The sequence below is a fragment of the Dasypus novemcinctus genome, chromosome 19 (genome assembly GCF_030445035.2).
Source record: "Dasypus novemcinctus isolate mDasNov1 chromosome 19, mDasNov1.1.hap2, whole genome shotgun sequence".
In the NCBI taxonomy this organism is placed as follows: Eukaryota; Metazoa; Chordata; class Mammalia; order Cingulata; family Dasypodidae; genus Dasypus; species Dasypus novemcinctus.
Window position 1 is genome coordinate 83,580,610 of NC_080691.1, and position 14,016 is coordinate 83,594,625.

Below are 14,016 nucleotides of genomic sequence, written 5' to 3' on the forward strand. Positions count from 1 at the left end.
AGAATTCATTGCCCACTACAAAGTCCTAAAGATGGCCCCCATGTTTTTTTCCAGGAGTGTTGTAGTTTTAGCACATGTATTTATTTACTTATTTTTTTTTAAAGATTTATTTATTTATTTATTTCTCTCTCCTTCCCCCCCCCCGCCCACCCTGGTTGTCAGTTCTCTGTGTCTATTTGCTGCGTCGATGTCTTTGTCCACTTCTGTTGTTGTCAGTCGCACGGGAATCTGTGTCTCTTTTTGTTGCATCATCTTGCTATGTCAGCTCTCCATGTGAGCAGCACCATTCCTGGGCAGGCTGCACTTTCCTTTCACGCTAGGTGGCTCTCCTTATGGGACGCACTCCTTGCACATGGGGCTCCCCTACGCAGGGGGCACCCCTGCATGGCACGGCACTCCTTACACACATCAGCACTGCGCGTGGGCCAGCTCCACACGGGTCAAGGAGGCCCAGGGCTTGAACCGTGGACCTCCTGTGTGGTAGACGGACGCCCTAACCACTGGGCCAAGTCCGCCACCTAGCACATGTATTTAGATCTTTGATCCATTTAGAGTAAATTTTGGTATGCGGTGTGAGGTAGGGCTCTACTTCCCTTCTTCGCATGTGGATTCCCGGTTTTTCCAGGACCGCTTGTTGAAGAGACTAATAGCTTTCCCGTTGACTGCATTTGGCACCCTCGTCAGAGGCAAATCGGCTGGAGAACTTTGTGTCTGAACTCTTAATTCTATTCCGTTGGGCTAGACATCTGTCCTTGTGTCTGTACCATGCTGTTTTGAGTATGCTAGCTTTGCAGTTAGTTTTGAAACTGGAAAGTGGGAATCCCCCAACGCTGTTTCTCTTTCCCGGCATCTTTTGTCTATTCAGGGCCCTCTGCCCTTCCACATGAACTTGATGATTGGCTGTTCCCTTTCCGCAAAGGAGGTGTGGGAATGTGACTGGGGTTGTGTGAAGTCTGTGGATCACTGGGTAGAAGTGACATCTTAACAATATTAAATCTTCCAACCCACGAGCATGGAGTGATGGGTACCTTTTAAGTATAAGTATGTCCCAGATATCGCCTGGGATATACTTATACAAGAAAAATAATACGTTGTGTCCTTAAAGTTGAAATTAACCAGGCGTCCGGTATGTTATCTGGTGACCCTATGTCCTCGGGCCTGGTCATAGGAGACATTTAGGAGGCCCCTGCCTGGGACAGGGACAGAGGGAGGGCTTTTGGGGAAGGGGGCTACAAGCAGCGTCCCCAGGCAGACCTCTGGCTTTCCTGACCCCTGGTCCCCTGGGGGCCCTGTCCATCCACCCAGGGGCCCTGTCTCTTGGCCTGGGCCAAAGCTGGGAGGACGAGAGCCCCCCGAGGGGTGGGGCCCAGAGGAGGGGACCAAGGCCCACCCCCCCCGTGGGGAATCCCCGTGGGGCTTTTGGCCTCGACCCCACCCGCGACCCAAGCTGTATCCTCCAAAAGCCCCTCTTGTCCGGGCCTCCAACCTCAGGCTCCTCATGATTACGATCAAACTGAACCCTCACTTATATAACACAGCATGCGTGGCCACGGAACGGTCCAGACGCTGGCCTGGGAGTGTTCAAAACGGCTGAACAGGAGAAGCTGCGGATTGGAACCCCTGGCCAATCTAGGCAGCAGCTAGAACTACTCCCTCCCCCTCCCCACCCCCGTCTTGCTCGTGGGGAAACTGAGGCACAGAGCGGTTAAAGAGCTTTCCTGGGTCCCTCAGCTCATCGGTGGAGCTGCGCCCAAAGCCGCTGGGCCGTGGCTCCAGAGGCTGAGTGCCTAAACACTCTCCCCGGCTGCCTCTTGTGATTCCCTCCCTGGAAATCCCCGAATCTGACTAATTCCCTTGAAATCCCCAAACTTGGCAGAGACCTCTGTGCTGAGATGGCAGGGCCAGCCTGGCCCGGGTCATTGAGGCAAAAGCACCCGTCGAGACCGCGTGCCTTCCAGAGGCGGGCGTGGCAGGGGTCAAATCCGCCCTTCCTCCCAGCCTCCTGGCTCCATCGCGGGCCTTGGGCGGGCTCTGTGCCTCGGTTTCCCCACCCGTGAAGCGGGCAGCCGTGGGAACAGGGCCAGCTTCGTGGGTGTGTGATTCGGCAGTTGCCCAGGACCCCCGCCCCGCAGGGCCCCTTGCCCGGCCAAAGGCCCTGCTGTGGCCATCTTGAACTTCTTAATCACTCTCGGACGAGGGGCCCCCATCCTCACGCTTCGCCGGCCCCCGTAAAGAACGCGGCCGGCCCCTTGTGGGAGGGAATGAGAAACTGCAGCATTCATCCCCGAAACGGGCTTATTATTCACTCTTCTGCATCGTAAGTGTCTCTTGCTCAATTGGGTTTTTTTCGTAAGCCAGGAAAAACAGTTTCCAGGTCGAGATTGCCATGCAAATTAAGCATAGGTTCATGAAGCATAAGTTAATAAAAAACGAGTCATGCCAAAGGGACGTCGACCCTGGATAGGTCGCGACTGTCTGGGCTTCCGCGTCCTCGTCTGCCCGCGTGTGACCGCGGGCTGGCTATGGGGGCTTCTTGGCCTGAGCTTGGTAGGGCCAAGAGAATTTAAGCATGCCCCCCCCACACACACCAGACTAGGTTTTTGAAGAGATTTCCCTTTTCCCAGACTCTGGCAAACTCCTTCTTGAACTTCAAAGCCCCAGCTTCAAAATCCCTTGCTTCAGAAAGCCCTCTGTAATGCCTTAGGAGAGGCGTCACGGCTCCCGGAGCCCCAGGCCTGTTTTTGCAGGTGGAAGTGTCTGTTGCGGGCTCTGATCCCCCTAGAATGGGGCCTCCCTGGAGGCTTGGCGGGCGTTGAGGCTGCTCCCGGGGCTCCACCTTTGCCAGCTCAGAGGAAGCAGCATCCACGAGTCAACAAGCGTGTGGGCAAGCCAGGTCTAATTTCAGGGCTTGGGAAGGCGCAGGAGGCCGCCGGCTAGTGGGTGGGGTCGTCGCGGGAGGGGCAGCAGTGCGGGCCCTGTTCCTGAGGCCGGGCCTGCCTGACGGGCCGGCTGCCCGCGGGGGAGGAGGCTCAGAGGCGGCCGCCCCGGGCCGCGGCCACCTGCGCCAGGCCCGGCCCCGCCTCTTCCCGCCACTGCCGCAAATCCCGGCCGCGCTTGCATCAGGGCTCCCGGAAGCCTTCCCGGGGCGGACCCGGCCGCCGCCCCCGCTCCCTCTTTCTGGCCCTGCCCGCAGGGAGCCTGCGCTCTCTTGGGTACTCCTGAGAACTTTCTGGGGCCCCCTGCGCCAGGTTCGGGGTGGGGGTCCCCAGAACCTGTATTTGGGTGGGAGAGAGCATGGTGGGGGGCTGGGGCCATTTCAGCTGCTTGCGAGGGGCTCCGGGAGGAGGGAGCCTTGGAGGCCAGAGCTGAGTTATTCACAGGCAGGGGGTGGGGGGGGTGGGGCAGGGGTCCCAGCCCCCTGCGAAGGCCTGGATGGGCACCCAGTCAGAGGAGGGTCCTAAAGCAGCTTCGGATTTTATCCTTATGCTGCAGAGGGGGAAACTGAGGCTGGAGGGCAGGCCATGTGCCCAAGGGTGTGGCCGGGAACAGGCAGGGCTGGGGCTCGAACCCGAGAGCGGGGGGCGCCGGCGGAGGGCTAAGAGCCTGCCGGGCTCCGCCCCGCGCCGAGGCCCCGCCTCCTGCCCCGCCCCGGGCCCCGCCCCCGCGGCATGACCGGAAGTGCGAGGGGCCCCCAAGATGGCGCCCGAAACCCGGAAGTGAGCGGCGGCCGCTGCGGAGCTGAGAGAACGGAGGCGCCGCGGGCTCCGCGCCCGGCCGGACCCGGGTCCGAGGTGAGGCGCGTCCGGCGCGACCCCCGCCCCGGCCCGCCGCCCCCCGCCCGCCCGCGCCCCGCGCCCCGGCCTGGCGCCGCCCGGCGTGTCGGCGCCCTGGGCCTGAGTTCCGGGGGCCGCGGGCCGGGGGCGCGCGGCGGCGTCCCCCCGCCCTCCCGGGCGACCCTCGACCCCGCCCTCCCCCGTGAACCTTGACCCTGCCCTTCGCGGCGAACCCCCAGACTTTCCTACTTCGGCGACCCCTGACCCCTCTCTTCTCGGTAACCCCCCACCCGGCTCATGGGTGACCCCGACCTTTCCGTGCTTGGTTGACCCCTGACCCTTGGTGACACTTGAGTTTGCTCCTAGGTGGCCCCCCTCCGCTGTCCGTGGTTCCTTGACCCCTCCCTTGCGACCCTCGACCCGGTGCACCCCCGTGACCCCAAACCCTCCCTCCTGGGTGACCCCAATCTCTCCCATCCCGGCGATCCCTGAGCCCAGGCTCTTTGGGGCCCCCTGCCCCGATCCTCTGGGGATGCCCCCAGCCCTACTTTTCCTCCTGTCCCAGGACCCCATCCTTTCCGGGCGCCACCGCGCAGCCCCCTCCTCCCCCAGCCTCCTTAGCCTTGGGGGGCTCAGATCCCACTCCCTCTCCAGCCAGAAGCAGAGCTCGCCCCGAGTTCCAGCTGGCGGGTCCCCAGGGCGGGGGGGGGGGCCTGAGGCAGGACCGTTGGGGCGCCCAGCCCGGGGTCTGTGAAGTGTGCTGGGTGGGAGCTGGACTGTGGGGGCGTTTGAAGGGGCCCCGAGGGACAGCGGGCGGGAGGCAGGGGGCAGCGCCCGTCGGGGCGGCCGGGAGGGGGGCCAGCGGGCGCCCAGAGCTGGAGGGTGTGGCCGGCGAGCTCCGTCCTGCCCAGGAGGGGCCCAGTGTCCCCCCCCCCCGCCGACCCTGATGAGGGACCACCCCGACGGGCTTGCCTGGGGGTGGTGGCGAGAGGAGCCCCCCAGCTTCCGTGTGCCGGGGCAAGGCCAGGAGGCCATGGGCCGTTGCCCTGGACAAAGTGAACGTCCTGGGAACAAGCGGGGGTCGTCTCGGAAGTGAGTCGCCTGGGTCTCCCCGGCCACTGCTCCCCTGACCGGTTGGTGCCGCCCCCAGACTGTCCTGCCTGCCCCTCGGCTCCGAGAAGCAGCCGCCCCGGCGGCTGGGTTGGTGCCCTCCGGGCGCTGCCGGCGGAGGTGCCCGGCGCCCCAGTGGAAGCCTGCTGGCCGCCGTGGGGGCACCGGGGCCGGCGCTGGGGAGGGCTGGGCGCCGCCTCTCCCTGCTGGCGGGAAGCCTGGCCCCGGGGGCGCCTGCGGTACCAGGGGTGCTTCTTGAATGCCCCTGGGAAGAGCACCCCAGGGCCCGGGTTCTGGAGAGCCCCCAGGGAAGAAACATACCCTCCACCCAAAGAACCTGCCAGGCCGGTCGAGAGAGCGGGCAGCGCCGGGCTGGGGAAGTCGAGGGCGCCCCGCTCCAGCCCGGACCCCGTCCCTGAGGCCCGCAGCTGGGCCCTTGACCGGCCGCATTTCCGCCCCACGACCGGGAAAGAAAAGCCGCTGCTTGGGGCCCTGGGACCCCTGGTGAGGGGCCCGTGCCCTCCTGGGCGCTCTCCCGCCAGCTCGGCCGCCGTGGGGCCCGTCGATCGGGCCGAGAGCGGCCCCGGCCCCCTCCAGGCCCCCTGGCCTGGCCCTCCTTCCTGCGGCCTCCTCGTCGTGCTCCCCCACCCCGAATTTCCTGCGTGAGGCCACCGGCGGGGTGGGGCTTGGGGTCCTCGGAGCGGTCCGCCCTGCGCCGCCCTCCCCAGCAGAAGCCGGGGTGGGAAATGCCGGACACGGACGGACGGCAGCCCGGGGAGCCGGAGCGGGCAGCGGGGGCGGCGCAGGGGGTCTCCAGGTGGCCCTGCCACCCGGGCTGAGGACGTCGAGCGGCCTGGGAGCGGGGACGCGGCGCAGGGGCGAGCGGGCAGTCCTGGGGAGTCTGTGTCGGCGGCTGGCGAGGGGGGCCCTGGCGTGCTGAAGGGGGCTCTGGCTGTGTCTGCCGTGTCCTCCCAGAGCCCGGCCCCCAGCCTGCCCCCCGCAGGGCCACGGCAGCCGCCTGCCTGCGCCTCTGGGAGTCCAGGGCCGTCCCCGGGCCGGGGCTGCCCCTCAGGGGCCCGCCAATTAAGTGGCTCTGACGTCCCCCAGGGACCTGCTTGTTTGCAGATTATCTTGGGGATTATTTTGGGGGCGGTAACGTGAGCTGAGATCATAAGTGCCCCGGGACACGGCCTCCCCCCACGGATAGAAAACGGCCCCGGGGCTGTGTGTACACCTGTGTCTGTACATTTGTGTGTCTGCATGCACACGTGTGTCTACACACTCGCACGCTGTGTTCACGCGTGAGTGTTCATACACGTGCACAGTCTGTGCGGGTGCGTGTCTGCGTGCTGGCGTGTGTGTGCACGCGTGCGCGCGCCCCTGGGCGGGCCGGGCCCGGGGCTCCTGGTGGGCTCCGCGGCCAGGCCCCGCCGTCCCTGGCGCTGGTCAGCTGCCCGCCCGGGGAGGCCGTGGTGGGACAGCCCTCGACGCGCCGTGGCACGAGGGGCCGGGAGGCGCCGCCCGCGCAAGGAGGGCGCCGGGCCTGCTGTGTGGGAGGTCGGGAGAGGGACCGCCGCGGGGACAGGAAGTGGATGCGTGGTGGCCGGGGGCTGGCCGGCAGCACAGGCGGCCTCGGGGTGACGAAACCTCCTGGAACCGGGCAGCGGGCAGGTTGCGTAACCGAGTCCACGGAAGCAGCGACGGGCGGCTCCCGGGCGTGCGGGTGACGTCCCCAGAGGAGAAGCCCTTCCCGGGCAGCCAGGCCCGTCCTCGCGCCCCCCGGGGCCGTGCGCCCGCGGCAGGGGCTGCGCCCGAGGCCCTCCGGCAGAGCTCCCGCCTCCTCGGCCAGGGGACCGCGCCGGGGTGCCCTCCGGGTGTTGTCACCGGGACGGGGCGCGCGGTGGGGCAGGGGCCCTGCCGAGTGCCAGCGTGGGGCGTCACCACGCAGAGGTCCCCCCCCCCGCCCCAGGTTGACTGTTGTCCTGGAGTGAAACCGAAAGGCCGGTGGCTCTGGGATGGCGACAGCGCGCTCTGTCCTGGAAGGCAGCCCCTCCCAGGGAGCAGGGCGCACCCGCGGCCCCTGGGGGCAAAGGCCGTGGGCGCGGGAAGCGGGGCGCCCTGGGGTGGTGGGTCCAAGCCAGGGCCTCCTGACGCAGTAGAGTTTATGGACCTGAGTCACGGCCGCCCGGCAGGTGGACGGCCCGGCCTGGGTGTGGGCACCTCCCCGCCCGCAGCCCTGGCCCGTGCCGGGTAAACCGAGGCACACCAAGGCGGGCGCCTCCCTGGCGGCTGCCTGGCCCAGGGCTCAGGCCGGACCCCCGGTGCCGCCGGGCCCCCGCCCAGGTCCCGAGCACCCCGGGGCCTGCCTGCTTGGCCTCGACGTGGGGAAGAGGGTCCCGGCAGTGCTGGAGAGGGGCACGGGCTGGGCGCTGCCTCCCGCGGCCCCGGGGGTGCCAACTGCCCGGGCAGGGCTGCGGGGGTGGGCGGGAGACCCCGGCCCAGCCCTGGGGGGCTCCGTGGGGATTTTCTAGGGTTCTCGTCTGATTGTGGAAGGCTGGGTGTGGGGGAACCCCCGGCGGTGCTGGGTGCTGGGTCGGGAAGGGGTGCCAGCACCCAACCCCAGCTTGGCCCAAGGCTCTGCGGAGCTGCCCAGGGCCCGGGCCGCGTCCAGGGGCCCCAGCCCCTCCCTGCTGCCCCCTGGGGTGGGGACCCGGCCTTGCCCGGGAGGGGCACGGGAAGGGAGCCCCCACCCCGTCCCCGGGGCCCTCCCACCCTGGGCCAGGCCCAGCCCCCACCACCCCTCGGTGTCAGTGTCTGTGAAGTGACACAGCCGAGCTGTCCAGGGCTGGGCCCAGGTCCCCGCACGTGGTAGGCTGCCCCCACGCAGACGCAGCCGGGTGGGGGGGCCAGGGGGCTGGGGCTGGAGTCAGGGTTCTGGGGGGGGCCAGAGCCGGGGGGCCTGGGGGCTGGGGCCCAGAGCCGGGGGTCGGGGGGCCTGGGGACCTGGGGGCTGGGGGCCCTGTGGGCCGGGGGACCTGGGGGCTGGGGGCCGGGGTGCCTGCGGGCTGGGGGGGTCCTGGGGGCAGGGGGCGGGGGCCGGGGCCGGGTGATCACCCTGGCTGCAGGATCCAGAGCAGAGGTTGGCGACTCGGGGCGGCTGGAGGGCAGAGGGGGCCACTGCCGAGGAGGGGGCTGTGGGGGCCCGTTCCACAGACCCCGAGAGGGGCCGGCCGCTGGCACCTGTCCCCGGGATCTGGGGTCCCTGCAGACGGCAGGCGGTGCACGGCTGTTGCGCTGGTCCGTCTTGGGGCCACGCCGTCCCCCAGCCCCACCCCAAGTCCCCTGCGGGCTGCTTCCTCTCCCAGACGCTGTGGCCGGGGCGCAGGTCCACAAGCCACTGCCCGCTCCAGGGCTGGCGACGGGGCGGGCAGCACCAGGCAGTCCTACCAGGCTCCAGGAGGGGCTGGCCGTCAGGGGCCGGACAGGCCACCTGCGCAGGGCACGGCCGACATTGAGGCGGGAGGGGGAGGCGGCGCGGGCTGGGGGCCAAGGACCAGGAAGACGGGGGGCATTTGGCATAATGGCCGTCATCTCAGGAGAAGACGATGCGGGGGTCAGAGAGGACCACAAGCTCCACATGTTCAGAGCTTCTCAAGCTGGGAGAAGGCATCTCTGTGCAGAGGGACCCTCAGGGCCGGGCCGGGCGGCTGCGGGACGCTTCTCTGAGGAGGCCGCGGTTGCTGACCCAGTGGCTGCGAGGATGGCGAGCACTGTGGGTGGGTCGAGGTCCCTCTCGGGAAACAGTTTCCTCTTCCTGGGGAGGCTGAACACTGCCTGCGAGGGGCGGGTCAGGGGTCCGGGGCGTCCCCCAAGACCGGGCTCCGTCTCAGGCTGTGACCGGGGAGGCCCCGCCCTCCCTGCGCCTGGTGGCGCCCGAGGCCTGCGCCCTCCACCGGGCAGGCGACTGGTTGCCACTCCGCAGGGATGGCCTGCGGGGCAGCCACCCCCCCCCTCCCGCCGGCCCCCCGAGACCCAGGCCCGCCCGCGGCTCCTGCCCCTGCGTCGGCCCGTCTGTGCGGATGCCCCGGTCTGCACGGTGGGGTGGGGGGGCTTCGCAGAGGCGGCGGCCTTCCCGGGCCGGGCTGCGCAGGCTGCGGCCGCACCCAGGGCTCCGCAGGCGCCTTCTCCCCGAGAGCGCAGCGGGAGGCCTGGACCCGCGGCCCGGCCGTGTGGACGCTCGGCCCCGGGGTCGCCGCCCTGGCTCGGGCGCTGTGTGTGGCGGCCGAGGGCCCCGGGCCGTGCCCCTGCCGGGTCCCGTCGCAGGCCGCGCTCCCGAGGCTGCCCCCTGCCCGCTGTGCCCGTTTGCTGCCCACAGGGCCCCCAGAGCAGGGGTCAGAGCAGACCCCGCCCCGCGCGACTGCCCTCGGCCTCTAGCAGGTGGCACCCCGGCGTGCGCCCCACGGCGCGGCTGGCGCGGGGGTCCTGGAGGAGACGCGCCCCCCGCCCTGCGCAGCCCCCGGGCAGCCTTGCCCAGCCCGCTCATCCCCTCCCCGCGCGGCCGGCGCTGTGCGTGGGAACCCCCCACCCCCGCCTGCCGCTCCCGGCCCCTGGAAGTCAGAGGTGGGGGGGGGGGCCAGGCCCGGAGCACGCGGGACCCCGCCCTCGGCGGCATGACTTGAGTGTCTGCACTGGGGCCCCCGGCTGTGGTGCCTCGGGGCTCCGCAGGGGGGCCCGAGGTCGGGGGCCGTGGCCGGGGGGAGCCGTGGTCATGGGGGGGCCGTGGTCGCAGGGGCCGTGATCATGGGGGCTGTGGTCGCGGGGGGGGGGGCCGTGGTCATGGGGAGCCCGTGGTCGTGGGGGGGTCGTGGTCGTGGGGGGGCCGTGGTCGTGGGGGGGCCGTGGTCGTGGGGAGCCATGGTCGTGGGGGGGTCGTGGTCGCAGGGGCTGTGGTCGCGGGGGGGGGGCCGTGGTCATGGGGAGCCCGTGGTCGTGGGGGGGTCGTGGTCGTGGGGGGGCCGTGGTCGTGGGGGGGCCGTGGTCGTGGGGGGGCCGTGGTCGTGGGGGGGCCGTGGTCGTGGGGAGCCATGGTCGTGGGGGGGTCGTGGTCGCAGGGGCTGTGGTCGCGGGGGGGGGGGCCGTGGTCATGGGGAGCCCGTGGTCGTGGGGGGGTCGTGGGGGGGTCGTGGTCGTGGGGGGGTCGTGGTCGTGGGGGGGCCGTGGTCGTGGGGGGGCCGTGGTCGTGGGGAGCCATGGTCGTGGGGGGGTCGTGGTCGCAGGGGCTGTGGTCGCGGGGGGGGGGGCCGTGGTCATGGGGAGCCCGTGGTCGTGGGGGGGTCGTGGTCGTGGGGGGCCGTGGTCGTGGGGGGGCCGTGGTCGTGGGGGGGCCGTGGTCGTGGGGGGGCCGTGGTCGTGGGGGGGTCGTGGTCGTGGGGGGGTCGTGGTCGTGGGGGGGTCGTGGTCGTGGGGGGGCCGTGGTCGTGGGGGGGCCGTGGTCGTGGGGAGCCATGGTCGTGGGGGGGTCGTGGTCGCAGGGGCTGTGGTCGGGGGGGGCCGTGGCTGGGGGCCGTGGTCGCGGGGGCCGTGGTCACACGCCATCCCTCACCAGCACCCACTCCGTCCGGGATGCAGGTGCCGTGGCAGGACGGGCCACCCCTGGACTCTGGGCTCCCAGGTGTGGCCTGTGCGGGGTCTCAGGAGTGGGGGGGACTGGGGTACTCAGGGGGCCACGGCCTCCACGGGAACTGGAGATGCAGGAAACAAACATGCCCCGGACCCCCACCCAGAGGCAGCATTGGGGAGATTTGGGGGGTGGGCCCGTGCGCCCCTGCCCATTTCTTAGCTGAACGGGGCCTCGTGGGGTCCCGTCGCTCAGGGGAGCTGCACAGGGACAGCCTGCAGAGCTGGAACAGGGCGAACCCCAGCCCAAACGGCAGGGCCCGACAGCCCCCGCCGCTCACACCGCGCAGGGAGAGACCGAGCCCCCAAGAAGACCGCGTCCTCCTCGGGCGCCTGGACGCCAGCAGACGCTCGGAGCCACCCCGAGCAGACGCGAGCCGGGGCCCAGCACAGGACAGACCCGAGCCCTGGGGACCCAGGGCTCGAGACGTCAGCAAGAGGCACGCGGGTACCAAGCTGCTGGGCTGGGACACAGCATGGCAGAAGAGATAGAGGACGTGAAGACGACACGAAAACACGGAGAGAAAGGGCTAAGATAGAGACCGAGGGAATGAAAGACACAGTGATTCAGATCAGAACACATTAGAGGCTACAACAGAAGACTCGGAACAGCAGAAGAAAGGCTAGGAGACACACAAGACAGAAGAGCCGAAATTGAAAAGAGAAAATAACAGAAAAGAATGGGAAAGATTGAGCAGGGGCTTAGAGAGTTGAATGACAACACAAAACACGGCAACGCACGTGTCACGGGAGTTCTAGAAGGGGAAAAGAAGGGGAAAGAGGCAGAAAGAGTTTTTGAGGAAACAATGGCTGAAAATTTCCCAACTCTCATGAAAGAAATAAACTTACATGTCTAAGAACTGCATTGTACCCCAATCGGAATAAATCCAAATAGACGTATACTACTCAGAATGTCAAATGTCAGAGACAGAAAATTCTCAGAGCAGCAAGGGAGAAGCAAACCTTCATGTACAAGGGATGTCCAGAAATACTTAGCGTGGATTTCTCTTCAGAAACCATGGAAGTGAGGGAAACGGATGTGACTCAGCCAACTGGGCCCCCGTCTGCCGCACAGGAGGTCCGGGGTTCGATGCCAGGGCCTCCTGGTGAGGGCACGCGGGCCCACGCTGGGATGCCGCGCCGCGCAGGAGTGAGCCCAGCGTGGGAAAGCCACCTGCGCAGGAGTGCCGGCCGATGTGGAGAGCTGGTGCAGCAAGATGACGCAACAAGAGACACAGAGGAGAAACAATAAGACCTGGAAAAACGGAGTTGGGGTGGCACAAGAGAGTGATTGCTTCTCTCCCACTCCGGAAGTTCCCACACTCAGTTCCCAGAGCCACCGAATGAGATAGACAAGCAGACACAGAAGAACACACAGCAAATGGACACAGGGAGCAGACAGCAGGGAACAGGGTGGGGGGGAGAAATAAATAAAAAATAAATCCTTAAAAAAAAAAAGAAGAAGAAACCATGGAGGTGAGAAGACAGTGGTATGATTCAATTAGGATACTGAAAGAGAACAACTGCCAGCCGAGAATTCTTTATCCAGCAAAACTGTCCTTCAGATATGAAGGTGAGTATAAAATATTCACAAAGAGAAACGAAGAGAGTTTGTAAAAGAGAATCTACCTCTGCAGGAAATATTAAAGGAAGCCTTAGAACCTGAAAGAAAAAGACAGGAGAGAGATGCTTGGGGAAGAGTATAGAAGAAAGAATAACAGAATGGATAACTGAAAGTAAAAAGAAAGATGAAACTAAGATATGACATGAAAACCAGAGAACAAAATGGTGGAAGTAAATAGTGTATTTATGGTAATATCATTGAATATGAATGGATTAAACTCCCCAATCAAAAGATATAGACTGACAGAATGGATCAGAAAACATGAGCCATCCATATGCTGCTTACAAAAACTCCTTAGACCCGGGAATATAAACTGGCTGAAAGTGAAAGGCTGGAAAAAGATACTCTAAATAAATAGTAACAAAAAAAGAGCAGGGATAGCTATACTAATATTGGGCAAAACAGATTTTAAATGCAAAAAAGTGATGAGATGGACAGGGGACATTATATATTAATAAAAGGGACAATCCACCTGGAAGAAATCAGAGTCATAAATATCTATGTACCTAACCAGGGTGCCCCAAAATATATGATGCAAACTGAAGGGAAAAATAGACGTCTCTACAATAACCGTTGGAGACGTCAACACCTCACTCACATCATTAGTTAGAACAACTAGACAGGAGATTAACAAGGAAATGGAGAACTTGAACAATCTCAAAAATGAGCTACACCTAACAGACGAATACAGAACATTGCATCTCAAACCATTAGGTTATAAATTCTTCTTGAGAGCCTATGGATTTTTCTCCAGGATAGACCATACGTTAGGTCACAAGGCAGGTCTCAAATATAAAAAAATTGAAATTATACAAAGCACCTTCTCAGACCATAGTGGAATGAAACTGGAAGTCCACAATACCCAGGAAAGGGGAAAATGCACGGACGTGTGGAGGCTGAACAGCACACTCCTAAAGAAGCAGTGGGCAAAGAAGAAACTGGAGGAGAGATTAGTACGTACCTTGAGATAATGAATATAAGATCACAACTTATCAAAATGTGTGGGATATAGTGAAGGCAGTGCTGAGAGGAAAATTATAGCCCTAAATGCATATACAAATGCATTTGCATATACAAATGCAAAGAAGAAGGACCTAAAATCAAAGACTAATGAAACATTAGAAGAACTAGGGAAAAAAAACAACAAACCAATCCCAAACTAATCAGAAGGAAAGAAATAATAAAGATTAGAACAGAAATAAATGAAACTGAGAACAAATAAACAAAACCAAAGGCTGGTTCTTTGAGAAGATCAATAAAATTGACAAACCTTTACCTAGATTAACAAACTAAAAAATAGAAGATGCAGATACATAAAATCAGTTGTAAAAGGGGGCATATTACAACTGACCCCACAGAAATAAAAAAGATAAGAGAATATTATGAGAAACTGTATGCCGGGAAGCGGACATGGCCCAGTGGTTAGGGCGTCCGCCTACCACATGGGAGGTCCGCGGTTCAAACCCCGGGCCTCCTTGACGCATGTGCAGCTGGCCCATGCTCAGTGCTGATGCGCGCAAGGAGTGCCCTGCCATGCAGGGGTGTCCCCCGCATAGGGGAGCCCCACCCACAAGGAGTGCACCCCTTAAGGAGAGCTGCCCAGTGCGAAAGAAAGTGCAGCCTGCCCAAGAATGGTGCCGCACACACGGAGAGTTGACACAACAAGATGATGCAACAAAAAGAAATACAGATTCCTGGGAAAAATAGAAAATAAATCTTAAAAAAAAAAAAAAAACTGTATGCCAACAAATTAGACAACCTAGGTGAAATGGACAAATTTTTAGAAATGCACAAACCAATCACATTTATAGAGATTGATTCCATCATCAAAAA

At 63.9% G+C, this 14,016-nt stretch overlaps 2 protein-coding genes across 2 annotated transcripts in view; one reads left to right on the forward strand and one right to left on the reverse strand.

Moving 5' to 3' along the window:
* Positions 1–3,684: 3,684 nt before the first annotated feature.
* The window catches only part of SBNO2 (strawberry notch homolog 2), a 47,176-nt gene continuing 36,844 nt past the window's right edge, over positions 3,685–14,016 (forward strand). Inside the window, 1 exon segment of the mRNA XM_058282212.2 lies at positions 3,685–3,791. The gene's annotated coding sequence lies outside the window, so the exon portion shown is untranslated.
* On the reverse strand, positions 9,718–10,389 carry LOC131274495 (uncharacterized). The gene has a single exon (XM_058281073.1). It carries the CDS (start codon positions 10,387–10,389, stop codon positions 9,718–9,720), a length of 672 nt encoding a protein of 223 aa, XP_058137056.1.

What these genes read in the sequence shown, in the direction of transcription:
- LOC131274495 (XM_058281073.1), bottom strand. Translation starts at nt 10,389, where the DNA reads ATGGCTCCCCACGACCACGGCCCCCCCACGACCACGGCCCCCCCACGA.